We start from the raw sequence: 24,178 nt of genomic DNA, 5'->3' as shown, positions 1-24,178 counted from the left end.
AAACATGGGGAGCACATTCTGAGAGAAGAGGCAGAGATCCTGGCAAACGGCTGCAAAGTGCATTCCAACTGGTAACCGCATTTGAATATTTATATCAGGAAGCTGACACTGCCTTTTACTGATAAAGAATGAAATATGTTGGATAATAGGGGAACTGTCAAATGGCAACTGGATAGGAGAGCAAGAGTAACTTCTTAAATGAAGAGGTAAGATCCCCATTTCAACCAGAAGACTGTCTGCAGGACTAGTCTGTAAGGAGCCTATAGCTAGTGAACTCCATGATAATGGACTGTGTATTTCGAAGACGAAGGTGCCACCAAGCCATAAACTTGGCAACCAGTTAAGTAGGGATGAGATCAGTGCAGAAAAATAAAAAATACAGAAAAATGTAGCAGAATTTGCACTCCAAGAGGTGAAGTCAAGGAAGCACTGTTAAGCTTTTTATGTACAAGTCTTTAGTTGACAAATATGGGGCTGCCAAGTCAGTTTCTTATCAAAAAGGTAGTCTAAAAATGGGATGGCGCCAAAATTTTTTTGCACTGAGTTCCCAAGCAGAACTCTGGGTCAGGATGAATGGTGGTATGATGAATGCATGACCTGCAGTTTTGCAGGAGATAATTGGAAACAATGAAAAGGATTCACGCAGAGGCCCATCACATGGCACTTTGTAGCTGGCATTCAGCAGAGGCTACTGAGAGGGTGCTGTACCCAATGCAAAAGTCACCAATATACTGCACAGGAGTGAATAGCAGTCCAACAGAAGTCACTAGTCCATTGTTAATGATTAAGAGCCCTGTGGGACACTTGATTGGACCCCCAGGAAGCTGAATAAAGTACCAACTTGGATCTGGGACAACTAACAAGATACTAACAAGATAAAAACAGAAAAAAATTTTGTAGGAAGCCTCGAAACCCCAGTCATGGAGGGTAAGTAAAATGTGATATCAACTGGTGTCATATGCTCAGAGAGACCCAATGAGACTACAATGAGTTTTCACATTCAGAAAAACCCTGTCGGACTGTCGGTTGTGGCTCATCCCTCCCTGTACCCTTCCCTCACTGACAAGGCCACGAGACTTGAGAACCCAGCAAAATCTGTTGGCTACCACCCTTTCAAGTAGTTTGCAGAGCACGTCAGGGAGGTTAATCTGTCAGCAGCTGATGAGAGATGTTGGGGCAAGAAGTAACACTCAGGTGTTGGATAATTGTTTAATTGAATCAGGACCTAGTGCCATATTGTGAGACAAGCCAAGTCCCTGAAACACTTCCCAGACAGTGAAGGTTGATTATATGATTCAACTTTTAAGGGAGGGGTGGCAGGTGGGGGAGAAACACACAGAGGATGCCTTCAACTTGTCATTTCTGCGGACGAAATGCATACAGATAAGAGAAGGATGTCAGCGCAGTTGCAAAGTGGGTCACAAAGTGCTTAGCAACAATAGACACACCAGTATGAAGACCACCCTGTATGACAAGACACTGTGCTGTCCCATTGACAACTGTGTCGTAAAGACATTTAAAACAAAAAAAAAAAAAAAAAACTTTTGACGATATGTGTATCACACAATGAAATAAATGAACACAAACCTTGTGTGTTTCAACAACAGCATAGAAGTTTCCTGTTTTATAGTAAATATTAAATTTACTCTTAGTATCAAGGAGTAAACTCTTTAAATGTAATAACTTCTATGCTATTAAAAGGGAGGAGAACATTCTTAGATTATTGTTCTCTTGCTCTCTTCGCTTGTTTCTAGTGACATGAAGTACACACACTGTACCACGAACATAATTTAAGCATTTATACTGTATAGTACGTTAAAGTTTATTAGTGAGTTATTTCGATGTATAGTGAAACCTCTGTCATGTTCCTTGCATTGAATTAATTTTTCTTACGGTGTTTACAGATTCAAAATTTTAGTGGCCGTTGCTTCAAGGTACACCATTATGCGTCAACCTGAAAAGTGAAATCATAGCGGAAGTGCAGAGATCACCCGCTTTAACATTCAACATACATTTTTCTCACAGCAAATGAATCACAGCAGAAAGCAACATTAGTTTTAAGATTTTACTTTTCATCTTACACCGAGAGCCAGGATTAGACTACCACAGCCTGAATATGATGGTAAGAGGAGTATTCTTCGAATATTGTATGGGACCTAAATAATTTCAATATTTGAATACAAATATGCCAAGTCTAATTATAATACTGTTATATTTTCATTCTCAAGTAATATTCTTGGAAGTAAGTCTGTCCATTATGTTTGATGATTTTACTGCTCAGTTGTGAGTTACGTGAAAGTAAAACCAATTTTGAAATGATTTTCAAAAATAGTTAAATAACTCAAAAGTAAAAAATCAAAGTGTATATTTACATCTTTTTGAATGATAGATTTCAAGTAAAATCATTTAATAATTTTTGCATATTGGACCACACAATTACATTCATGTGTGTTCTTAAGGACATCGAACAAATGAGAAAAATATAAATAAATAAATATGCTCCTCCGTAAGAGCCACTTCATTTGGTACCCAACTTGGGGCCAAGAACAGCCCCTTCTCAACAACAAATAGTTGATCCTTGGCAATCCAGGTACTACAGAGCTTTGCCCACACCTGGGTTGAAAAGGCAAACATTCCCAAGGAGGAGACTCATTACAGTGCACTTGAAATTGCTTTATAGTTGACATCTGTCACTTGGCGCTACAGTGTTGTCACATCAGCTGCCACTCTGTTAAATATGGCAAGCAAACATGGTGGGTCACTTCACAAGTGCTGGAATGTTGTTCACATAATGCAGAGCAATGTTGGAAGCTGCTGCCACCATCAGGTACAGCAGGAACACGAGATGCTCTGCCCACAGCTGATTTTAAGTGAGCGATGACTGAACAGTGGTGACAACAAATTTCGTAGCCCTATATTTACATGTGTGTTTTAAAACTTAAAACCTCCTCTTGACATAAAATGTAATTGAGAAAACAGCAGTCACCAACATGCAGCAGAACTATTAATCACACTCGATTTGCTGACAGCTTTTAAAGCTGATCTATATGAGCAAGCTCAGGACAGAAAAAAATCCAGTTTCAGTGCTGAAAATGAACTGTAACTTCTCACTTTTGCTACATGAGCTGACTCGATACCAACCAATGAGTAGTTTGGTTGGAACTCATTTACAGGTTATAGGCAACAAGCAGATACCGAAAGAAAGAAGAATGATAGAAAGAAAAATAAAAGCAAACAAAAAGGTCAATATGACAACGAAAATGATGCAATGGATGTTTATAAATGAGTGAAACCAATTAATTGAAAACAATAAGTCATTTTAGTAAAGATTCAAAAGAGAAAAGTATTATCATTACCTGGTAATATTCTAACCTGCACACTTTTACACAGTAGACTGTGATGTTACCACTGCACTATGTAGTTTATAGATAAACCAGTTGCAACAATCATTTTCTCCCTTTGTAAAGTTCAGTTTTACACCTGAAGTTTACCTACTATAGGCCAATCTCTGATAAGTGTGAAGCCGAACTGCGTCTTGTGCTAAGTGGCTAGTGGTGTGTGCGAAATCTGCACATTTCATTACCATTGTGTTTTTTCCTACGCTAAATGAAAGGGCTAAACCCAGTATTCGGGTCCAAACACTACATAAAAACTGCCAGACAAGGAATTGGAAGTTAACTGATTGAGTGTTGTGACAGTTTAGCAATGGCAAAAGTTCAGGCATGACTGAGTACTCTGATTGGAGGAAGACATGTCGAACATGTGAAGGGTCAACCATTGAGTAATTTTAATCAGAACATAGATAGCAAGCCTTAACACTAAGTCACTTAAAAGCGATAACGTGGTCTGAAGGACACTGCTTGGAACTTCACAGGGCTCTTCTACAATCCTGAACAGCTATTGCAGTATCTACGGTCCACCTCGGCAATGGGTAGCAGTGGAAGTGACATGTAGAAATGAGAATAGCAGTTCCAGCAGTGTGGGCGTCCATGTCTAACATCTTGCATAATCTCAACAATGCAACTAGACAGAGGGGTGGAAAATAACAGCAGAGACATACAACTGCCAGTTGGCTCTTTGAAGCACCATAGTCTGTCAATCTGGTGGCAGCAAAGCGGCGACAGGATCACTAGAACGTGGTTACTGTCACTAATATTGTAATGTACTGAACAGTGCATGGAAGCGGTGAGACTGGGGGAAAGACAATTACATCGACAGCTGAAAGGTGCCATGGGCAGCACTGAAGTGGATAGGAATATCAGGATTGAAGAGAGAGATCATCAGTAAAAAGCTGGCCCATACCAGATGAAGTGGTAATCCCCCATAAGAACCCCCAACTCATTGAAACCCCCAAGTAGGAAAAAGGGGGGCGGGGGGGGGGGGGGGGGGGGAAGTAGTTGGAATAAGGTGGTTCACTCAATATAAGTGGCCTGCCTGGAGGAATGTAAATGTTGCAAGGGGGTGATCACTGAGGCCGTTTTCACTATCACTGCTTTTACTTCTAACATGGTACCAAGGGGAATCCACTCACTGATTACATCTGTACAATCCAATGTACAGATACCTCCAGATGCCCTCTCAGGGCCTGCACAGTTCCAGCAGTGTGCATAACAACCAAGGAGCAGTGGGGAATTGTGATCAGTGAAGCGCTTTTTTTTTTGTAGAACAAATTGCGGGACAGGAGGAAATAAGATGTAGGTCCAGCAGGTGACTGTAATATTCATTTAAGTTCCACCGAATCATCACATAGTACAGGCATCCAGGAGAACTGGTCACACCTCACAATCACTGCCTGCACCCCCAACATCAATGAACAATGGTTCAGAATCTAACAATTTTGGGAATCTGGAGCAGAGGGGAGGGGAGAGGAGGCCGCCGCCGCCGCAGGTGGCTAGCATTCTTGCAAGGACCTATCCGCAAGCATGGGGACAGATGAAGAGCAGACAGCCCTGGGACCCACATTTTGCCATCCTTCAGCAGGTATCTGGCCTCAGGAGTGATGGCTATAACTTACACATGATCAACAGGATGTAGGCATCCATTTTTTATGCATCTCAGTATATGACAGGTGCTCAATACATTTATATTCTTGTATTTTCTATTATTTATTGAAAATTGCGCAAATCACTGTATATGGAAGGAGGATCCATGCAACTGAAACACAATGTTGATTGTTCACTAGGACTACCTTCGTGCAGTGATCATCTGCAGTTACCACACTTAGTCCACCCTGCACTGTACACCATTACTTTTTCTGGGAGAACATTCCTGTCAAAAGCTAAGCTGGCACCTATAGTTATTCTATTATCCTTTGGACCTTTCTGAATGTATCTGACAAAATGTACACCTTGTCACTCGAGATTAGCCCACAGTTATTCTACTTGTAGCACAAGGTCTCACTGTAAGACAATTCCTTGGTCCACATTCAAACCCATATCTGTGGTAATAACACTGCTACATCACCCAGATGTTTGCATGCTTGAAGAACTGCAGATTTTCCAACAGAGGTGGCATTTCTCAACAACAATCCATTTTGTGTTTTTCCCAATGAATCAACTTCAATTTTACCTTCAACATGTTCCACAAAAAATAACGGCTTCTTGCAATTAAAGTATCCCATCAGTTCAGGTACATACTAAATATTGGATAAATTGTTTCACTCTTAAGACGTCTGGCTTACTCTCTTCCCATGGGGGTAACCATGGTAGGGAAAGCAGTAGGGTTGTAACTGCCAACATTGTAGTTTCAATTCCTGCCTAAAGAGTGCTGGATTAGAACGACCATTGTTCCAATGCAATTTAATACATTTCTTGTGTGAAATGTCCACCTTGATGGCACCTACTCTGATCAAGGGTTCTCCCCACAGATGCCACTCAGCCGCAGACCCCTCAGAAAGACTGACATCTATTCCTTGACGTGTGGGGAGCTAGCATCTTAGGGCATCAGCAGTGTTATCCCTGCATTTTCGGGGCTAAATCAAATTGGTATGTAACTCCAACACATCCGGTAATGGCATTGGCTTTGAAGCCCATTGAAGAGCCGACACATGTACTGTGCACAGATCTTTAATAATCTATCCAGTAGATGCTGTTTAAGCTGCTCTTCCCTAGTTGGCCCACACTACTGAAGAACAGTTTTCCAAGGTCAAACCTTAAAAAAGATCACAAATTACATCCAAAGGAATGAAAGAATATTCCAAAGACGCCAGAACCTAGACGACACCCAGGTTGACATCAAAGGCTGACACTAAAAGTAAGAGCAGGAAGAATGGTCCAGTAAGAGACTGCAGCACAGGAAAGGAAGTAGGTGTTGCAATAGCTTGGGGGCACCATGCTCAACTGAAGAGTCTTGAGCCCCTTGAAAGGGTCAGAACTTTACTTGTACCTTGCATACCAAGAGAGAATTTTTCTCCCAAGGAAATTAGTAATTCTGAGGGATGATTCGTACTACTGGTGCAATGTTTAGACTTAGGCGATTCAGTGCTCTGCCAAATCATTGTCACAATATAATTTCTCCTACCTACTCTACAACCACTTGCTCCCACTTCCCAAATATTATCTTCTAGTTTCAGTTCTTTCTACAGACAAACTAAATTTCCTCCATCTTTTATCCTTATATCCTTATATTTTTTGTCAGAGCTTTATGTCCTGCTTCTCATTCCTTGAAAGGTGTAATTTTCTTTTGCACACCGTCTGTTCCCATTCGACAGCTCTGCCTCTACGGCTTTATATTTCCCCATCTAGCCACTCTGACATTTTGCACTTGGTGCAAATTAACATTTACACTTCTGTGCGCTCTTTTTTGCCAGCTTCATTTGATACTACCCATTTGTTTTCTATTGCATTCACTTCCTTTGATTCAGTCAGCAACAACCAGCTATCATCCCTTATCTTTTCTATGTTACAATCTTCTTTCATGATTTAATTGGTCTCTGCACAAAATTCTATTAGCTTCCATGTAATTCCTTTCCCCTTTTATATTCTGTTTTTCCTTCTCTTCCATTTCCTAATATTAGATTCCAGTCTCCACCCCCCCCCCCAAATTATCACCACAAATTTTTGACCCTTTCAACATACTATACTATGTCTTCCATTTCACCACACATTTTTTCCTTCTCTCCATAATCTGTGGAGCTAGTACTAAAAACAAAGATGGTGTGACTTACCAAACGAAAGTGCTGGCAGGTCGATAGACACACAAACACACACACAAAATTCAAGCTTTCGCAACAAACTGTTGCCTCATCAGGAAAGAGGGAAGGAGAGGGAAAGACGAAAGGATGTGGGTTTTAAGGGAGAGGGTAAGGAGTCATTCCAATCCCAGGAGCAGAAAGACCCTCTCCCTTAAAACCCACATCCTTTCGTCTTTCCCTCTCCTTCCCTCTTTCCTGATGAGGCAACAGTTTGTTGCGAAAGCTTGAATTTTGTGTGTATGTTTGTGTTTGTGTGTGTCGACCTGCCAGCACTTTCATTTGGTAAGTCACATCATCTTTGTTTTTAGATATATTTTTCCTACGTGGAATGTTTCCCTCTATTATAACTATACACACACACACACACACACACACACACACACACACACACACACACACTAAGGTCTGCGTGAAGCTTAGGAACACCGCTATGAAACCTAGACAATGATTAAGCAAGCATATCCATGGGAGGCACTTTCAAGAAGTCACGTTCAAGACAATCTCAGACAGGGTTGCCCTTCTAAAGCACATACTAATGCATACTTTGAGAGTGTATGGCAATTATTGCAAGAAGACTGTCATGTAACTGTGCTTGCAACACCAAAAGAATTTAATTTGAATTGCAATATGTGGAATAAGATCTTACATAAAGATTTAGGGAAATGGAAACTTAATCAAAAACTCCTCCCCAACACACTAACAGACAAACAGAAAGAGAAAAGATGATTTCTGCTGAACTACTGGGTACAGCCAAACATGATCCCACATTTCTCACAGAGATTACAGCTGGGGAAGAAAGTTGATGCTACCACTATGAAAAGCACATAAAGCTTCAAAGTTCTCAATGGCAGAATCCTGGATAACCAGCCTCCAAAAAAGTCAAAAAGACAACCTTCAAGAACGAAGATAATATGTAGCCCTTTTTTTACAGTAAACTGTTAGTTCCTCCAGATCAAACAGTGAACCAAACTCTCTTCATCGAAGAGGGTGGAGAATACCGAATGAAGCGAGATTCAATACACTACACCACAAAAAGGAGGAAGAATACCAAGTTGGGTTGGGTTGTTTGGGGAAGGAGACCAGACAGCGAGGTCATCGGTCTCATCGGATTAGGGAAGAATGAGGAAGGAAGTCTGCCGTGCCCTTTCAAATGAACCATCCCGGCAATTGCCTGGAGCGATTTACGGAAATCGCGGGAAACCTAAATCAGGATGGCCGGATGCGGGATTGAACTGTTTTCCTCCCGAAGAATACTAAGTTTGTGAAAAGTCACAGCATACGTCACATACAATGTGACTTCAGGCCTAGCAGGGAGACAGAAAAAAATTGTTTTGTCTAAAGTAATTGGTTTGAAAAGATGCCACCATAAACTAAGCACATTTTTATCTGTGTTTATAAAGTACTAGAATTTTCTTTACTTCTTTGACAGGCTTACGAGTTTGTTAAACTGAAGTCAACAATGATCAATAAATGTTAAAATATACTTTATGGAAAGCATCAGTAATTATTCACATACCCAGCAACACTGGCCAACCTGCAGCTGTGAAATCAAAATTTTAACAATGATGCTGCAATGTTTGCAACCTAAATTCAGTTCGTGCTGGCACAAGTATAACAGTTTCTACCTATCAACTGAACTGTCTTGGTGGTCATGTTAGTGTTTCACCAGAATGGATTTTTCACAACAAAATCATGCCAAAGGTTAAGAAGGAAAAGGTGTGCACTTTCAATAGCATTAAACAGTTTCAAAACTGATAGCATCATTCTGTAAAGTGGATATTGCAGTTCATGAAAGCATCAAAGAAACAGAATAAAACCAGCACATCCAGAACATAAGTACACTTAAAAGAACATTCCAAGTTGAAATTTAAGCAAGCTACTCTCTCACACGCATTCACCTCTGGATCTGAAAAGCAGTGATCACTGAATGAGTTTAGTGCGGATCTTGCCGTGGCATTAACCCAGTCAGGGATTCCAATCCACAAGATAAACAATCCTGCATTCACATTTCTTGAGAAGTACACACAAAGGTCAATACCAGATGAAAGAATTCTGAGAGAAAGGTCAGTTTATGAGGATCATTTTACAGAATATAAAAGCAGCTGTTGGCAAACATGAAGTGGGATTTGTTTTAGATGGCACTACTGACGAGCTGCACAGATATATTTTGAATTCCTTGGTTTTTCCATTATGTGGTGATGGGTAAAACCAATGACTTAAAATTTACAAACTCGAGAAGACAAATGCCTGCATGATGATGCAGTTATTCAATGATACTTGTGAACCTGTGTCCAGGGCACAAAAAAACATGAAAAAATCAGCTTGTGGTGACTGATCAAGTACACTACACGCTTTTGGCTTTCCAATAATTTAAGGTCATGTATGCCAACTTCAACTATGTGACATGTATAACATGATCTATAATACGGAGAATTACTTCAGAGTAAATGACTTCATCGCTGGTCTGAATATTCTGATAGTCTCCTAGTCATCCAGTTTTACATTAAGAAATGACAGGGCACCACATTCCAGTTTCCAGTCATTACAATGTGGGGTACTTTTGATAAGATGTGCAATGTTGTGTGAAAACTGAAAATTACTCATATGATATGTGCCCTACATTCAATGGATACAGCACCCACCAGGCAGGTCAAACAATTAGTCAACAAATACCTACAAGCGGGGACCTTTTGCAGGATACAGCTACAAGTATTTGCCTGGTGTGATTCAGAGTCTGGAAGAAGATGGTCTGGAGGAGTAGGAACAGTGAAAGAAGTTGATGAGTGTTGGGGACATTTGATGAATTTTCTAAAGACAAACTGGAGTTAAATTTGGAGAACCATTCAAATGTAAAAACCTTTGCAACTTTTAATTTTTTTTTTACAGATGCTAACAAGATATGCTCCATTGATTTACTTCCTTTACAGATGCTGCCAAGATACACTCCACTGATTTCCGTATGTGTCTAGTAGAGTTTCTCCATATGGAAGGAGCTATTGGGCTCAAAAGTGCCAGTGATGCGGTGTCAAAAACAATGAAATGACGTGTGTTAATCCAGTTTAATAGAAGCCTGTAAATAGTACTAAAAGTTAATGTAGCTGGTTTAAATCCAAAATAATTTCATCAGCATCTTTTTGTATGTAGTTTCAGTATCTTTTCCCCTTTCCTGATCATAAATTGCACCTTAAAACCACTTCACTACTCAATGTCCTGACCACATGCGGGGTAGGTTGTAACACAAAATGACGGTTCACAAAACTGCCGAACCTGAGCGACACTGGTGTCAGTATTGGTGATGACAGTGGGCAGATCTCCATCCAAACTTAGGGCTGCCCTGATTTCAGTATACAAGACACACAGTCAAAATATGCTGAATTGAAAGTGACACGAAATCACGTGTTAAAGGCTACGTGCTATGCACAAATTGGAGATCAGCATTTCCTCGCATCGGTGCAGTTGGCATTAAGTCCACCATGCCAGCATGGTCGATTGAGAGACCACTATTTCCCACCACATTTTCCCACTGACACACGATTTGTCCATCAGATGAGATGACAGCACACAAGGGAATAGCACACTGATGTACACCACCATCCCGGCATGCTTCTTTGGCAGCTTTGTTGGCTATGTTGTTTCCCTGTATCCTGATATGTCCAGGTACCCAGCAAAAGATCACCACCTTTTGAGCCACTGTAAGGAGTCATGGATGAGCTGAATTAACAGTTCTACAGAATACATTTGATGGACTGCTTCTAGTGCACTAAGTGTGTTACAACAGGCAAGAAACCTTGCACCATGACACCTTTGAACCCACTACAGTGCTATCATACTGCCATACAATGCCACACCATAATTTTTGAATTGTTCTATAAGGTGCAACTCTCCTATCAGAGATAACAGCTGAACAAGAGGGGGCATTTGCTTAGTAGGATCCAACTGTATAAATGACAAATGGCGATGCACATAAAATTGAAGAAAGAGAGTTGTGAAAACGTAATCTAGTGTTCAAATTTTTCTTGTATTGTGCTATGCTTACAATCATTTTGGCCTTCTGAAGACACCAAGGCGGCAGCTTGTTCCACCCGTGTGTATTCCGAAATCTAATACATCCAGATCCGTGAGACAGTCAGTAGCATGTATCCTGAATGGTTTTGTCACATGGGGCCAATATTCCTAGACAACCACTCAAAGTCAGGGTGGATCACCGCACCAAATGACTGACTGAGGCAGCGCTGAGATTTTCAGGGTATGTTGTGTCAGGAGGAGGTGCTGCACAAACCAGACTGTGGCTCACCAGCCTCTCCATACACAATACGAACCAGGCTGGTATAAGAAGCTTCAGTCTATAACCGAATACTCTCATTGTGAACAGTGTCTAACATCCTGAAATAGGAAATACGAGCTGAACCATAAGCCACACTCCTTAAGCTAATTGATCTGACAAATGCCCTCTGAAACTGCAGGAGGCAAGAACTGTCAGCTCCCCATGTCTTTATGCTGAGGTGAGGCATTTTAAAATATTCAATGACTTGAAGCCTTTTATCTCCCAGTCTTTGTAAAATATTGTTCTCATTGTGAGCACTGGTTCGTTAAAACTTTGATGATCATGGTTAAAATAACGTCTTCTCTGGTGAGAACCAGAAACCAGTTTTACTAGCCTCAGCTTGGAGCCTCCTGATGGTTAGTTTTAGTTGCCTCAACATTGTAAGAGCATAAGAGCAGAAGCAGAATACACAAGTTGGTTATAATCTGAACATTAGTTTCAACAAATTATTTCATTACACTTTCACAAAGAAAGAAGCATAATCAAACCTCCAATCATGGCCAATTTTCCTATTTACTGCGATGATGATGGAAGCAGAAGAAATGAATTGAAATATGTGCCACCGCAAGGACTCTAAACCCAGGTCTTCTTGCTTACTACACAGAAATGCTTACCATTACATCATTGCAGCACTACAGTCAACATTTATGCAAGAACTACCCAAGTCAAGTGACCTCCACAACATGAACTTCAACTAATATCTTCATACATCCCCATTTGAATCCCAGGTGTAGCATAAATTTTAATTCATTTCTTCTGCTTCCATCATTATCGTCGGCAGAGATGAGACTTAAATGCCTCAGGGAACATTTAATTATAAGATCTATAAAGATCACCTATGGTACAGGACTTCTCCATTACGTCCAACACTGTGGTGGTATTCCAGTGTCAAAGAGCCCTGGCAATAGTGACAATGTAGGGGGAAAATAAACGGAAGATATGAATTTAAGAGTGTGCTGGGGAGCGCATTTGACTTGGGCAGTTTGTGCAGAAATGTTGACCATAGTGCTATGGTGGTGCAATGATTAGAGTTCCTGCCTAGTATGCAAGACAACCCAGATTCGAGTGGCACAAATTTTAATTCATTTCTTCTGCTTCCATCATCACCATAGACAAAGATGAGAAATGTCTCGGGGGAAATTTAATTATAAGATCCAATTATCTGCATAGAATCACAGCCCATTTTATTCAAAAATGATTTTTGATTGACATAGTGTACATGATTCAGGAAACATGAAAATCAACATTCTGCGTTTCTCAGTGTGGTATACCCTGTAACAAGGGTCGACACAAAGGCTTGTGAAAATGGTTACAAATTGCTGTCATACGAAGGTATATGTATAAATGTGTATTGGGTGAGATTGTGTGTAACCCATGGCTTCCGGTGTACCTGAGCAATAGGAGAAGATTCAACAGGAAAATGACGACTTCTGACATACAAACAGCCCAGAAACATCATGCCAAAAGGAATCTTACAGAGAGCCGAACACAGATGCACACACAGCTGGAGGGATCAAGTGCCCTGTAGTTTATTTATACAATACAGTTTATTCTATATCTAAAAACAAAGATTATGTGACTTACAAAACGAAAGCGCTGGCAGGTCTATAGACACACAAACAAACACAAACATACACACAAAATTCAAGCTTTCGCAACAAACTGTTGCCTCATCAGGAAAGAGGGAGACTAAAGGATGTGGGTTTTAAGGGAAAGGGTAAGGAGTCATTCCAATCCCGGGATCGGAAAGACTTACCTTGGGGGAAACAAGGACGGGTATACACTCGCACACACACACATATCTATCCACACATTTACAGACACAAGCAGACATATTTAAAGATGTCTGCTTGTGTCCCTGTGTGTGTGTGCGCGCGCGCACGCAAGTGTATACCCGTCCTTTTCCCCCCCTAGGTAAGTCTTTCCGCTCCCGGGACTGGAATGACTCCTTACCCTCTCCCTTAAAACCCACATCCTTTCGTATTTCCCTCTCCTTCCCTCTTTCCTGATGAGGCAACAGTTTGTTGCGAAAGCTTGAATTTTGTGTGTATGTTTGTGTTTGTTTGTGTGTCTATCGACCTGCCAGCGCTTTTGTTTGGTAAGTCACATCATCTTTGTTTTTAGATATATTTTTCCCACGTGGAATGTTTCCCTCTATTATACTAATATCATTAATTTGAACCCAACAATTACGTTTGTTATTGTCACTGTTGCATTTCGAAATCTTTCCTGTCATCTTATTTTCTCTTTGTGTTTTTGCCAGTAGTTTCACTTTGTATTCACCTCCTTTTTACCGTAATCTGCTATACAATTTTATCCCGCCTATATATACTCAATAATACGTAACCCACTTCCAAACCATAACCAAAAAAAATTTTTTGCCGCTTTCAACACTTGTTGTTGTTGTGGTCTTCAGTCCTGAGACTGGTTTGATGCAGCATGTCCTCGGGAAAAATTACGGCTGTAGTTTCCCCTTGCTTTCAGCCGTTCGCAGTACCAGCACAGGAAGGCCGTTTTGGTTAATGTTACAAGGCCAGATCAGTCAATCATCCAGACTGTTGCCCTTGCAACTACTGAAAAGGCTGCTGCCCCTCTTCAGGAACCACACGTTTGTCTGGCCTCTCAACAGATACCCCTCCGCTGTGGTTGCACCTACGGTACGGCTATCTGTATCGCTGAGGCACGCAAGCCTCCCCACCAACAGCAAGGTCCATGGTTCATGGGGGGGGGGGGGGGGGCTTTCAACACTACCGCTGCTATAAAATCCACCGTTTCTAGTTCACAAACAGTTCCTTTCACCTTTTAAACAACCATTTCGGCTATTTCTAATAACTTTCGCTTTATTTCCATTTCCGTTTTTCCCACATCACTCAATTTTTAGCTGCTTCCCACAGGTTTTAACGTTGTTTCTTCGTCAGACAATTGTTAGCCTCATTTTCATAATCTGCCGGTCTTTAATTATGTCTGCTTGTGTCTGTATATGTGTGGATGGACATGTGTGTGTGAGCGCGAGCGAGCGAGCGAGAGTGAATACCCGTCCTTTTTTCCCCCCAAGGTAAGTCTTTCCGCTCCCGGGATTGGAAAGACTCCTTACCCTCTCCCTTAAAACCCACATCCTTTCCTCTTTCCCTCTCCTTCCCTCTTTCCTGATGAGGCAACAGTTTGTTGCGAAAGCTTGAATTGTGTGTGTCTATCGACCTGCCAGCGCTTTCGTTTGGTAAGTCACATCTCTGTTTTTAGATATATTTTTCCCACGTGGAATGTTTCCCTCTATTATATTAATACAGTTTATTCTGTATTATACTATGAATAAATGTGTTTGAGATAGTATACTAGCTGTGTTGTGAAACAAAAGCAGTAGTCAATGAATGTTTCTGATTTGCTAAGTAGGCACTGGCATATAATGTGACATTTCCTGGCCATGCCTGTGTGCACTAGCGCTGTTCACTAAAGTGGACTATGCGACCACTTTCCAGTTGCAGGAGCAAGTAGGGCACCAATCTGGAGATAATGGACTGGTTTTTCACTTCTCACTGTAATTGATGGTAGTCTGGTCATACTAGACTGTTCAAGGGAAAGTCATTTTCCCATGGCATATAATATTTCCCCATTGGAAACAAATTTTTGAAAGAACCAGCAAGAAGCTTCACTATACAATAGCACTAATAATGGAAGCATCAAAAGGTCCATGAATAAGCCTACTTCTGCTCCTGTTGCTGATTGTATGAAAGGGCTAAATGTTAAATAATTTTGTGCATCAGTTAGGAGCTCTCAAAATGTAGTCAGCAGGCAGCCATCCTGCAGTTGCGATGGCTAATCAAGACACCCTACGAGGAGGTGAAGTGTATATCATGTGAATGAATGATCTTTAGTGATGAAATTGTATTGTCAGTATGGAAAGCTTAGAAAGGGTTGGTAAGGCGTGTCCCATGAATGGGCATGAAATTCAGTACCTTCAAGGTTTTCCTCACCGACTGTACCCTTTTTGAGAGAGTGCAAGTGCCTGTTAAGAAAGGGAATCTTATAGCAGAATTTAGAGCTATTAGTTACGTAGAGGTAGTGTTCAGTTAATAAAGTGAACTTCATAAGGCTCACTTAGCACATGAACTATGTTTCCAAGGAAATTCTTTCGACCTGCTGACAATTGTTTTCTTCAGAATGAGATTTTCACTCTGCAGCGGAGTGTGCGCTGATATGAAACTTCCTGGCAGATTAAAACTGTGTGCCCGACCAAGACTCGAACTCGGGACCTTTGCCTTTCGCGGGCAAGTGCTCTACCAACTGAGCTACCGAAGCACGACTAACGCCCGGTACTCACAGCTTTACTTCTGCCAGTACCTCGTCTCCTACCTTCCAAACATTACAGAAGCTCTCCTGCGAACCTTGCAGAACTAGCACTCCTGAAAGAAAGGATATTGCGGAGACATGGCTTAGCCACAGCCTGGGGGATGTTTCCAGAATGAGATTTTCACTCTGCAGTGGAGTGTGCGCTGATATGAAACTTCCTGGCAGATTAAAACTGTGTGCCCGACAGACTCGAACATGGGACCTTTGCCTTTCGCGGGCAAGTGCTCTACCACTTGCCCGCGAAAGGCAAAGGTCCCGAGTTCGAGTCTCGGTCGGGCACACAGTTTTAATCTGCCAGGAAGTTTCAATTGTTTTCTTGCTGCAGGTATTACCGGAGGAAGTTGCAGAGATCCAATGCTGTACATATTTCACTAAAGTGGTCAGTCTTAAAATAAACTTTGAAGTAAGAGTGGTAGCTACATGGCTTTCAATTATTACTGGACTTATGAAAATTTGAATCCTTTGTGGGTCAACGAGATGTGCAATTGTGAAGAGAACTATTTGAGATCTGTCAATACATTTCCCATTATATCTCCACAGCAGTATGTAGTGTGATTTGCCCTCATGCAAAACATATAGATAAGAGCAGAGGAATTATGGCCACAGCCAGAAGTACGAATTCGCATAATCACTGACCCTCTGAGAAGGTTGCTTTTGCCATGCAGTAGTCTGGTTTGATGCCACTTTACAGAACATTCTCTCCTCAATTTCAACTATTTTATATTGGAGCCTTGGTCCATCTTTATCACATTAATACCCACACTGCTCTCACTGAGTAATTGTGTTGTCTTCAGACCACACACCAGTTCAATGAAGCTCCCCACACTAACATATGCTGTGTAAGACTGTCTCTGCATAATCAAATTAAACATTTGATGCCTCAGGGTGTATCCTACAAGTATATCCCTTCAATTCAGTGAACTGGGACATGAAATTTTTTTCACTCAAATTATTTCAGCACCTATTCCTTCATTACTCTAACTACTCATACAACTTTCCCTGTTTTTCTGAAGCTCCAAATTTCAAAAGCTATCCTGTTTTTCTCAGTATTTTTTGTTGTTCACATTTCCCTTCCATATAATGCTGTACATGTTATAAATAATTTCTGATTTCAGATTTATATTAGATTTTTTGAAACACTTTAACAAACACTTCTTGCTACTGTCACTTAAAACTTAACATCCCAATTACTTCCGTCATCACCATTTATTTATGCACATCACCATTTATTTATGCACATCACCATTTATTTATGCACATCACCATTTATTTATGCACATCACCATTTATTTATGCACATCACCATTTATTTATGCACATCACCATTTATTTATGCACATCACCATTTATTTATGCACATCACCATTTATTTATGCACATCACCATTTATTTATGCACATCACCATTTATTTATGCACATCACCATTTATTTATGCACATCACCATTTATTTATGCACATCACCATTTATTTATGCACATCACCATTTATTTATGCACATCACCATTTATTTATGCACATCACCATTTATTTATGCACATCACCATTTATTTATGCACATCACCATTTATTTATGCACATCACCATTTATTTATGCACATCACCATTTATTTATGCACATTAGTCATCTGAAAAACACTATGTAATGGTTGCCAGAGAACTGATTGGCTTTACCAATACACAACCTCATTTGGCAGCAAAAAACAGACATAAGGCACCTACATTTTAAACTTTCTTGTCCCCATTAATATATATCAAATCTCCATTCACACAACTAATATGAGAGAATAGATCGCTCTTACTTATTTTCAGAAGGCAAAATTATTACTACTGCTAATAAACATATATGAATTACATGAAACAATCTTTGGTTTTGACACTTAATATTTCATACCCGTTCCACAATAACTTGCTCTTCTGCAAGGAGCTACAAGTACACATCATTGTGTCCAGGAAATAAAAATTTCTTCCCACTACAACCTACATTTTTATGTTGGCAAGACTATTAACCCAATGTCCACTCAAATGACCGCCACCCAGGTGTGGCCATGAGCAAAGTTGATCAGTGGCAGAATATACCGTGGCACACGATATTTTTTACTTTAATGGATGAATCACAATCCATGCCATGTGAAGCCTCCAAACAGCAGCTTCCCTGAATTATGTAGAAGTGAACTACATCTTCACAACCATCTGCAATCCTCCTGGTCCCATTCTTTACAGAATTGTCTCACACCCACCTTTCCTTATGTTTCCCAATTCATTCAATCTACACTCACACATTGCTCTCTGCTGTCCCTACATTCTATGCTATTGCTGTACTACCCCTCCTATGGTCAAACCACAAATTATGGCACATCACTATGTACCAAATGCAACACCCCTGCCTGGCCAGGGAGAGCTCTCCTGTTCCCTTGCAGCCTCTTCCTCCTAACCTTGAGCCACCCTCCTGTCCAATATTGATCTCCATGGAATGTGTGCCAGAACAAGGTAAGTGGGGGCCCACCACGATCTTTCACCAATTCCACCCTGATACTTTAACTCACTGTCGCATCTATTATTTCAACTTCACAATAGTCAAACGAAGATTTCTGCATACTTGCAATGAGGTGTCGAAACCAACTGTGTGTAGAATTGCTAAAATCTATCTGAACTACGAATCTTAAGGCAGTCATACATTTAACTGTGTGCCTGACAAGAACATTTGCCCAAGCATGCTTGAGTGTGTGTAGGACACACTTGCACAAGCATGAGGACTGTACAAGGAGCTTGACACTTGACAATTTCAATTATGCTTGCTTGTGCAAGCTTTCAACTGTGTATTGTCTCAGAGTGTACCACGAATATGGAGCCTTAAGCACCCGTCTGTCAATAGTTTTCACAGCATGTCTACCGCAAATATTTAATATGACAATCATTTTTGTTTCTTTAATTACTATATTCCACTTTTGTTTCTTCGTAACCTTGCTGCCAGCTCGACTTTTTCTGGTAAACAAAATGCTTGTACAAGCATGCTTTACCTGTATGTAAAACATTTGCATGCTTGCTCAAGCACAGTGCCACAAGTGTGCTTGTCCAGCAAGCATAGAGCTACATGTAAAGCAAGACAAATGCTCTCCGAGACTGCTAGAGAAAAGTGAGTTGGTGCTTCTGTGTTCAGCGAAAAATGATACCGTGGGGTGAACCAGATTGTTTTCTGATATTTTATTACAATATATGGAAAAAAAATCACACACGGCAGCTGGTTTGCACACAACCCTAACATCTCTGCTGTCAGAGGAATATGTCACACCTGTGTGCATGTGTTTAAGTATCATGTCAAGAAACGGTCATCCAGGGCCAACATTTTTTAAAAGGCAACAATTATTCTGTCACCAAGAAATGATATTTGAATGTTATTCTGAGTTTATGTACTCATGGATGGAAACACTGGCATCAGACTCCACATGTCTAACAGCAAGTCAATACATCAGCCCCACACAAGCCATAGGGTATAAAATTTAGTGTCAAGACAGCTTTTTTTGTATAGCTAGAGCTTGACCTCCCAAAAGCCAGAATTTAAATCCCCTGAATTATCAAGTGGACAACACCACTGAAAGTGTTTCCAACAAACCGTGAGATCCTAATGTGACACGATGAAGGACTTATTGAAGCACCTTTCACTGACATTTACTCAGATACATCACATTGTGCATGCACGTGTTACAGAACAAAACTGAATGCCATTTTTTTACATGAAGCAACAATGGCAAGGAAAAGGTTATCTGTAGAACCCTGGGCTTCTGCTCTTTGTAGAAGCCTGTTAACAGATAAAATCATTGCTAGTGATCAGGCTAACAGAACATTGACTTATTAATTAACATTTTTAGTTTCCCAGGTAATCAACTTCTCAAAAAGCTATAGTCAAATTTACATTTTCAACTTAATTTAGTATTACCTATCTTGTGTTGTCACCAACAAAGCTATGTGGCAAACACATAATTGCGGTTGAGATAAATTTTGGTTGATTATTGACTAAACAAACAAGGTTGACCAATTAGGCACATTTCAGACCAGGGCCGGCCACTGTGCCAAACACCAGTGCGTATGATCTGAGCGCCAAGCCTTCCCAGAAGTACTTTGTACAGTGTGATGTTTCATTTATCACTGTGCTTTGGCTTTTTGGCCAGCACAACACTCTTCGGTTCTGCACAACTGTGGTGTCAGCACTGTTCATTTGACGTTGCTTCTCTACAGTATAACTTCCAGATGCACTTCATAATGGCCCAATACGAAGGCCGAAACTGGACAATGTGTGAACGTAATAAAGTTTCAAAAGGAGAATTTGACAGGCTTTTCATTAATTAAGGTCCTGTTACATTAAAACTGTCCAGGATGTCTACCTTGTTTTCCTCACTGATAGTTTCCACACCTCCAAACAATGTGTTTGCAAATGTGATGAAGTATTTTGATCACAATGTGTGTGTGTGTGTGTGTGTGTGTGTGTGTGAGAGAGAGAGAGAGAGAGAGAGAGAGAGAGAGAGAGAGAGAGAGAGAGAGAGAGAGGTGGGGGGTTATTATGAAACTAAAGAAGTCATGATGTGGGAACCTGATTTTGAAAATCTGAAATGTTCTCCATCTATCTGCCACCAGTTTCTAGCGTGCCAAAAATAATTAAACAGTATTGCAAGTTTGCGTTAGTGATCTATGTTGTTGACAAATATGAAAATATGTTGTATGCGGTACAGTTGCAATGCCAATCAAATCCAGTGCATTCGCCATTTACCCATCTTCCGACTCAAAGAACGTGGTATGGCTGTGGGGAAAAGCACAGTCTAAGCACTATGGCACGGCTCATGAGATTTCTTGTCCACCCTTGTTTTCTGGACTATTATCTGAGATCTGGAAATTTGTGCAAGTTCCCAAAGATTTAAAGTTTGTATTCTGCATTGCAATTTGTACATTGCCCTTTAGCGTCAAAACACTTCAAAATACTACACACATAGCATTAGAGCTGTTTCAAATTTAAGTTAAATTTGACAAATTTCACTGGTACATTTGCATGCTTGTTTGAGAAACTAGTGGATGGTAAACAAGTTTGATTATTTACAGGGTACTTTACTTATTAATAAACAAAATTATCATCTACTGTTCAAAGTACTGAAATTCCTCGACAGCCTACCCATTCCTCCTATGCCAAATATATAGCAAATAAGCAAAAAGATGTAAATGAAAAATCATCCAACTAAGAACAGTTGTGACACTTATAGCCAACTTCTGGTCCAGTCAGGACTACCCAAAAACAACTTAAAAAATTTAAATGAAAGATATATGTATCTGGCACTACTTTCATTTATAATTAAGCCTTATCCTTTTCTGTTTCTACTTATTAGAAGCTGTAATATTCCTTCCTTATATTGACAAAGAATTTGATTATCACTTACTGGTTGTTTAGTCTGCACAAGAGATTCCACATTAACAGCTTTTTCTGTAGGTTCGATTTTGTAATAGTTCCACTCGTCTTCAGAATCTTCGCCACTGTCTGCTACATTGTCAGGTTCACACTGCCCTGGCACTGAAACATAATACACTGCAAATAGAAATTGTAGGGAGGTGAATGCACGCACACACTTTTCACTTACTAAACTAGTTTTTACTATTTCAAATGTTTGGAAGCACTAGCTCTCATTGCCAATACTTATCAGTGCCTTGAAGCCAATTTGCAAGTATGGCCAATGCTTGTCCCAAATTTTACTTCCACTATTTTTTAAAAAATAGCACGTTCCAGACTTAATGGATTTACAACTTCAGATCTACACAAGAATAACACACTTTCACATTTTCCGATGTTGTCTATCAACTTCCTGTTTGATGAAACATTTTTGCTTGTGTTATGGTATACTTCCAATGGTGTACTTTTTTCTACTACTGATGATATAACAGATCCAAATTTTGCACTTTTGGTCCTGTTGGTGTGCCTCTCAGCTTGATACCCCAACCAGAAGGACGTATTCATCTCACTTTTAAACACATTTAACTAGGATTGTAACAGACTGACTCCCCACACTATCTAGAATGCATTTTGGTGAGAAACAATTCCCAAAAAGCTGTATCAAGCTGGTTACTTTGCATGTATTAACCATTGCAAGAAATGAAAATGTGGATTGGACATAGGTGTGTGTGTGTGTGTGTGTGTGTGTGTGTGTGTGTGTGTGTGTGTGTACCCTTCACCCCACTAGGATATAATGAAGCCCTTGAAATTTATTATAGGAAATGTAATTAAAATAGTTGAGGCAATGAGAAAGATGACATCTTAGATGACTGGCAATTTTACGTGGTATGTGTATTGGTTAGATTAATAAATGTATTAGTCACCTATTACAATGGAAAATAGCTCTGCTGTGCAGTACTTCCAATTCTTAAGAGATTCATCTTTAATAAAATTAAATCTGGTCTTTACTGAGAACATCTGATAAAAACCACACGTACAGACCTTTTACATTCATAGCCACAAAATAATTTTGTTTAATAAAAATTACAAGCACTTTAAACTGGCTACTCATTACACCAATTTACAGTTTAACAGAACCAGTAACCAATTTACACCAAATGTATTGTATACTAATTCTGTGGAGTGCAGCAGAAACCTGGAGAGTGAAGGACGAAGGAAGTATGGTGCAACCATGAAGTTTTTGAGAAGTGTGATAGGAAAAACAAAATTGGAAAAGAAGAGAAATTAAAGTTATTTCCCAGTGAACCTCTACTAGAGCAGAGTGGGGGGGGGGGGGGGGATAAATGGTATGGCTTGTAAAGAGAACATATGAGAAGAGGTACCCTAGAAGAATGCAAAAATTGATTGGTCTTGGGGAGGAGACCAAACAGCGAGGTCATCAGTCCAATTGAAGTAGGGAAGGATATCGGCCATTCCAGCATTTTAGGGAAATCATGGAAAATGTACATCAGGATAGCTGGAAGTGGGTATGAACCAGTGTCCTCTCAGATGCGAGTCCAGTGTGCTATAGGAGACAGGGACAGTGTAGCAAGAGAAATTATGGTAAGATCAGAAAAGATTAATATGACGCTTGGCACACCACCCCAATGGCTGGAAAATTTTTAAAAAATTGCTGAAGAACCAATCTGCAGACTCAGTTTCAATCCAGTATAACTCCACAAATTACTAATTTAAAACTACTAATGTATCAATGAAAATTTTCGAAAATATTTAGTAATTGGAAAGATAGAAAACCTTCTTACCAAGCACTGGTGTGAGAACACACATATGCTACATTGTGAAAGGTATTTTTTATGCAAGCTTTCAGACCCAGTGGCAACTCCTTTTGGCAGAGGGGTTGAAGAGGAAGGAAGAGGGGTGAAGGGAAAGGACTGGTGAAGTTAAGTCCTTGGATACACAAAACCATTTTATATGTGTGTTCTCCTGCCACCACTTAGAAAGTATATTATTTATCTTTCCAATTGCATTGAATTTCAAACTACAATAATTTACATGTAGATCTGGAGTCCAAACCAATTAAGTACAACATTATTCTCCTTGGAAGCTGCTTCTGTAAAGGATAACCATCTGCCACAAAGTCTGCAATCTAAGGAAGATACTTTGATAATTTAGCTTAACTGCATAAAATCTCAAGCAGGTACAAAGTTGTACCAAATGCACCTCATTCATGTCAGAGTTCTAATTATACCTTTCAATTCTCTTGATCTTAATTACACAATGTTTTCAGTAACTTCTCCATTGATGTACAATAAATGCAACTGATATAAGTAGTATATTAGCTTCTCTTAAGTTCTATGTTCTCTTTAATTATGTTGTGTCACTAATGTGCTATTTTCTCATATGAAGAGACCTGGTACAAATGCTATGGGCAATGAAATTATACAAAAGGGCATCGAGTGTCAATTACCAATTCAAGGATTTGGCGACAGTGTGACCATTTCAAAAAGTCTGTACCAATACCCCCTGCCATTAAGGCCATCAACAATTTGTAATATTTTCAGGGAACAATGCTAAATTTGGAATCTATCGTGTCTTCAGATAGTACCAAAATAATGATATATAGAGATCAAAGAGAGCTGCACAGCAACTGGAAATTATACCTTACATTAAAGTGAATTGTTAACTACTTCATCGTACAAAATTCCACGACCATACGTTACAAACCTACACTTGACTGTCATGCAGAACACATCAGCCCTTGCAAAAATTCCTAGCTTGTATCAAATATGTGACCAAGTTAACATACAGTACTGTGACATTTTATTCCTCATTTTTCCTATTCTCTGTGTGTAGTGGCAAACATTAGATACAAGCAGGAATGCACA

At 40.0% G+C, this 24,178-nt stretch overlaps 1 protein-coding gene across 1 annotated transcript in view; it reads right to left on the bottom strand.

Moving 5' to 3' along the window:
• The window catches only part of LOC126249766 (uncharacterized), a 1,113,531-nt gene that overhangs the window by 14,969 nt on the left and 1,074,384 nt on the right, over positions 1–24,178 (bottom strand). The window contains 1 exon segment of the mRNA XM_049951457.1: positions 21,286–21,416. Within this exon segment, the coding sequence (XP_049807414.1) occupies positions 21,286–21,416 (131 nt within the window).

The sequence above is a fragment of the Schistocerca nitens genome, chromosome 1, assembly GCF_023898315.1.
Source record: "Schistocerca nitens isolate TAMUIC-IGC-003100 chromosome 1, iqSchNite1.1, whole genome shotgun sequence".
NCBI classification, from domain to species: domain Eukaryota; kingdom Metazoa; phylum Arthropoda; class Insecta; order Orthoptera; family Acrididae; genus Schistocerca; species Schistocerca nitens.
This window is presented reverse-complemented; position numbering and strand designations above follow the sequence as displayed.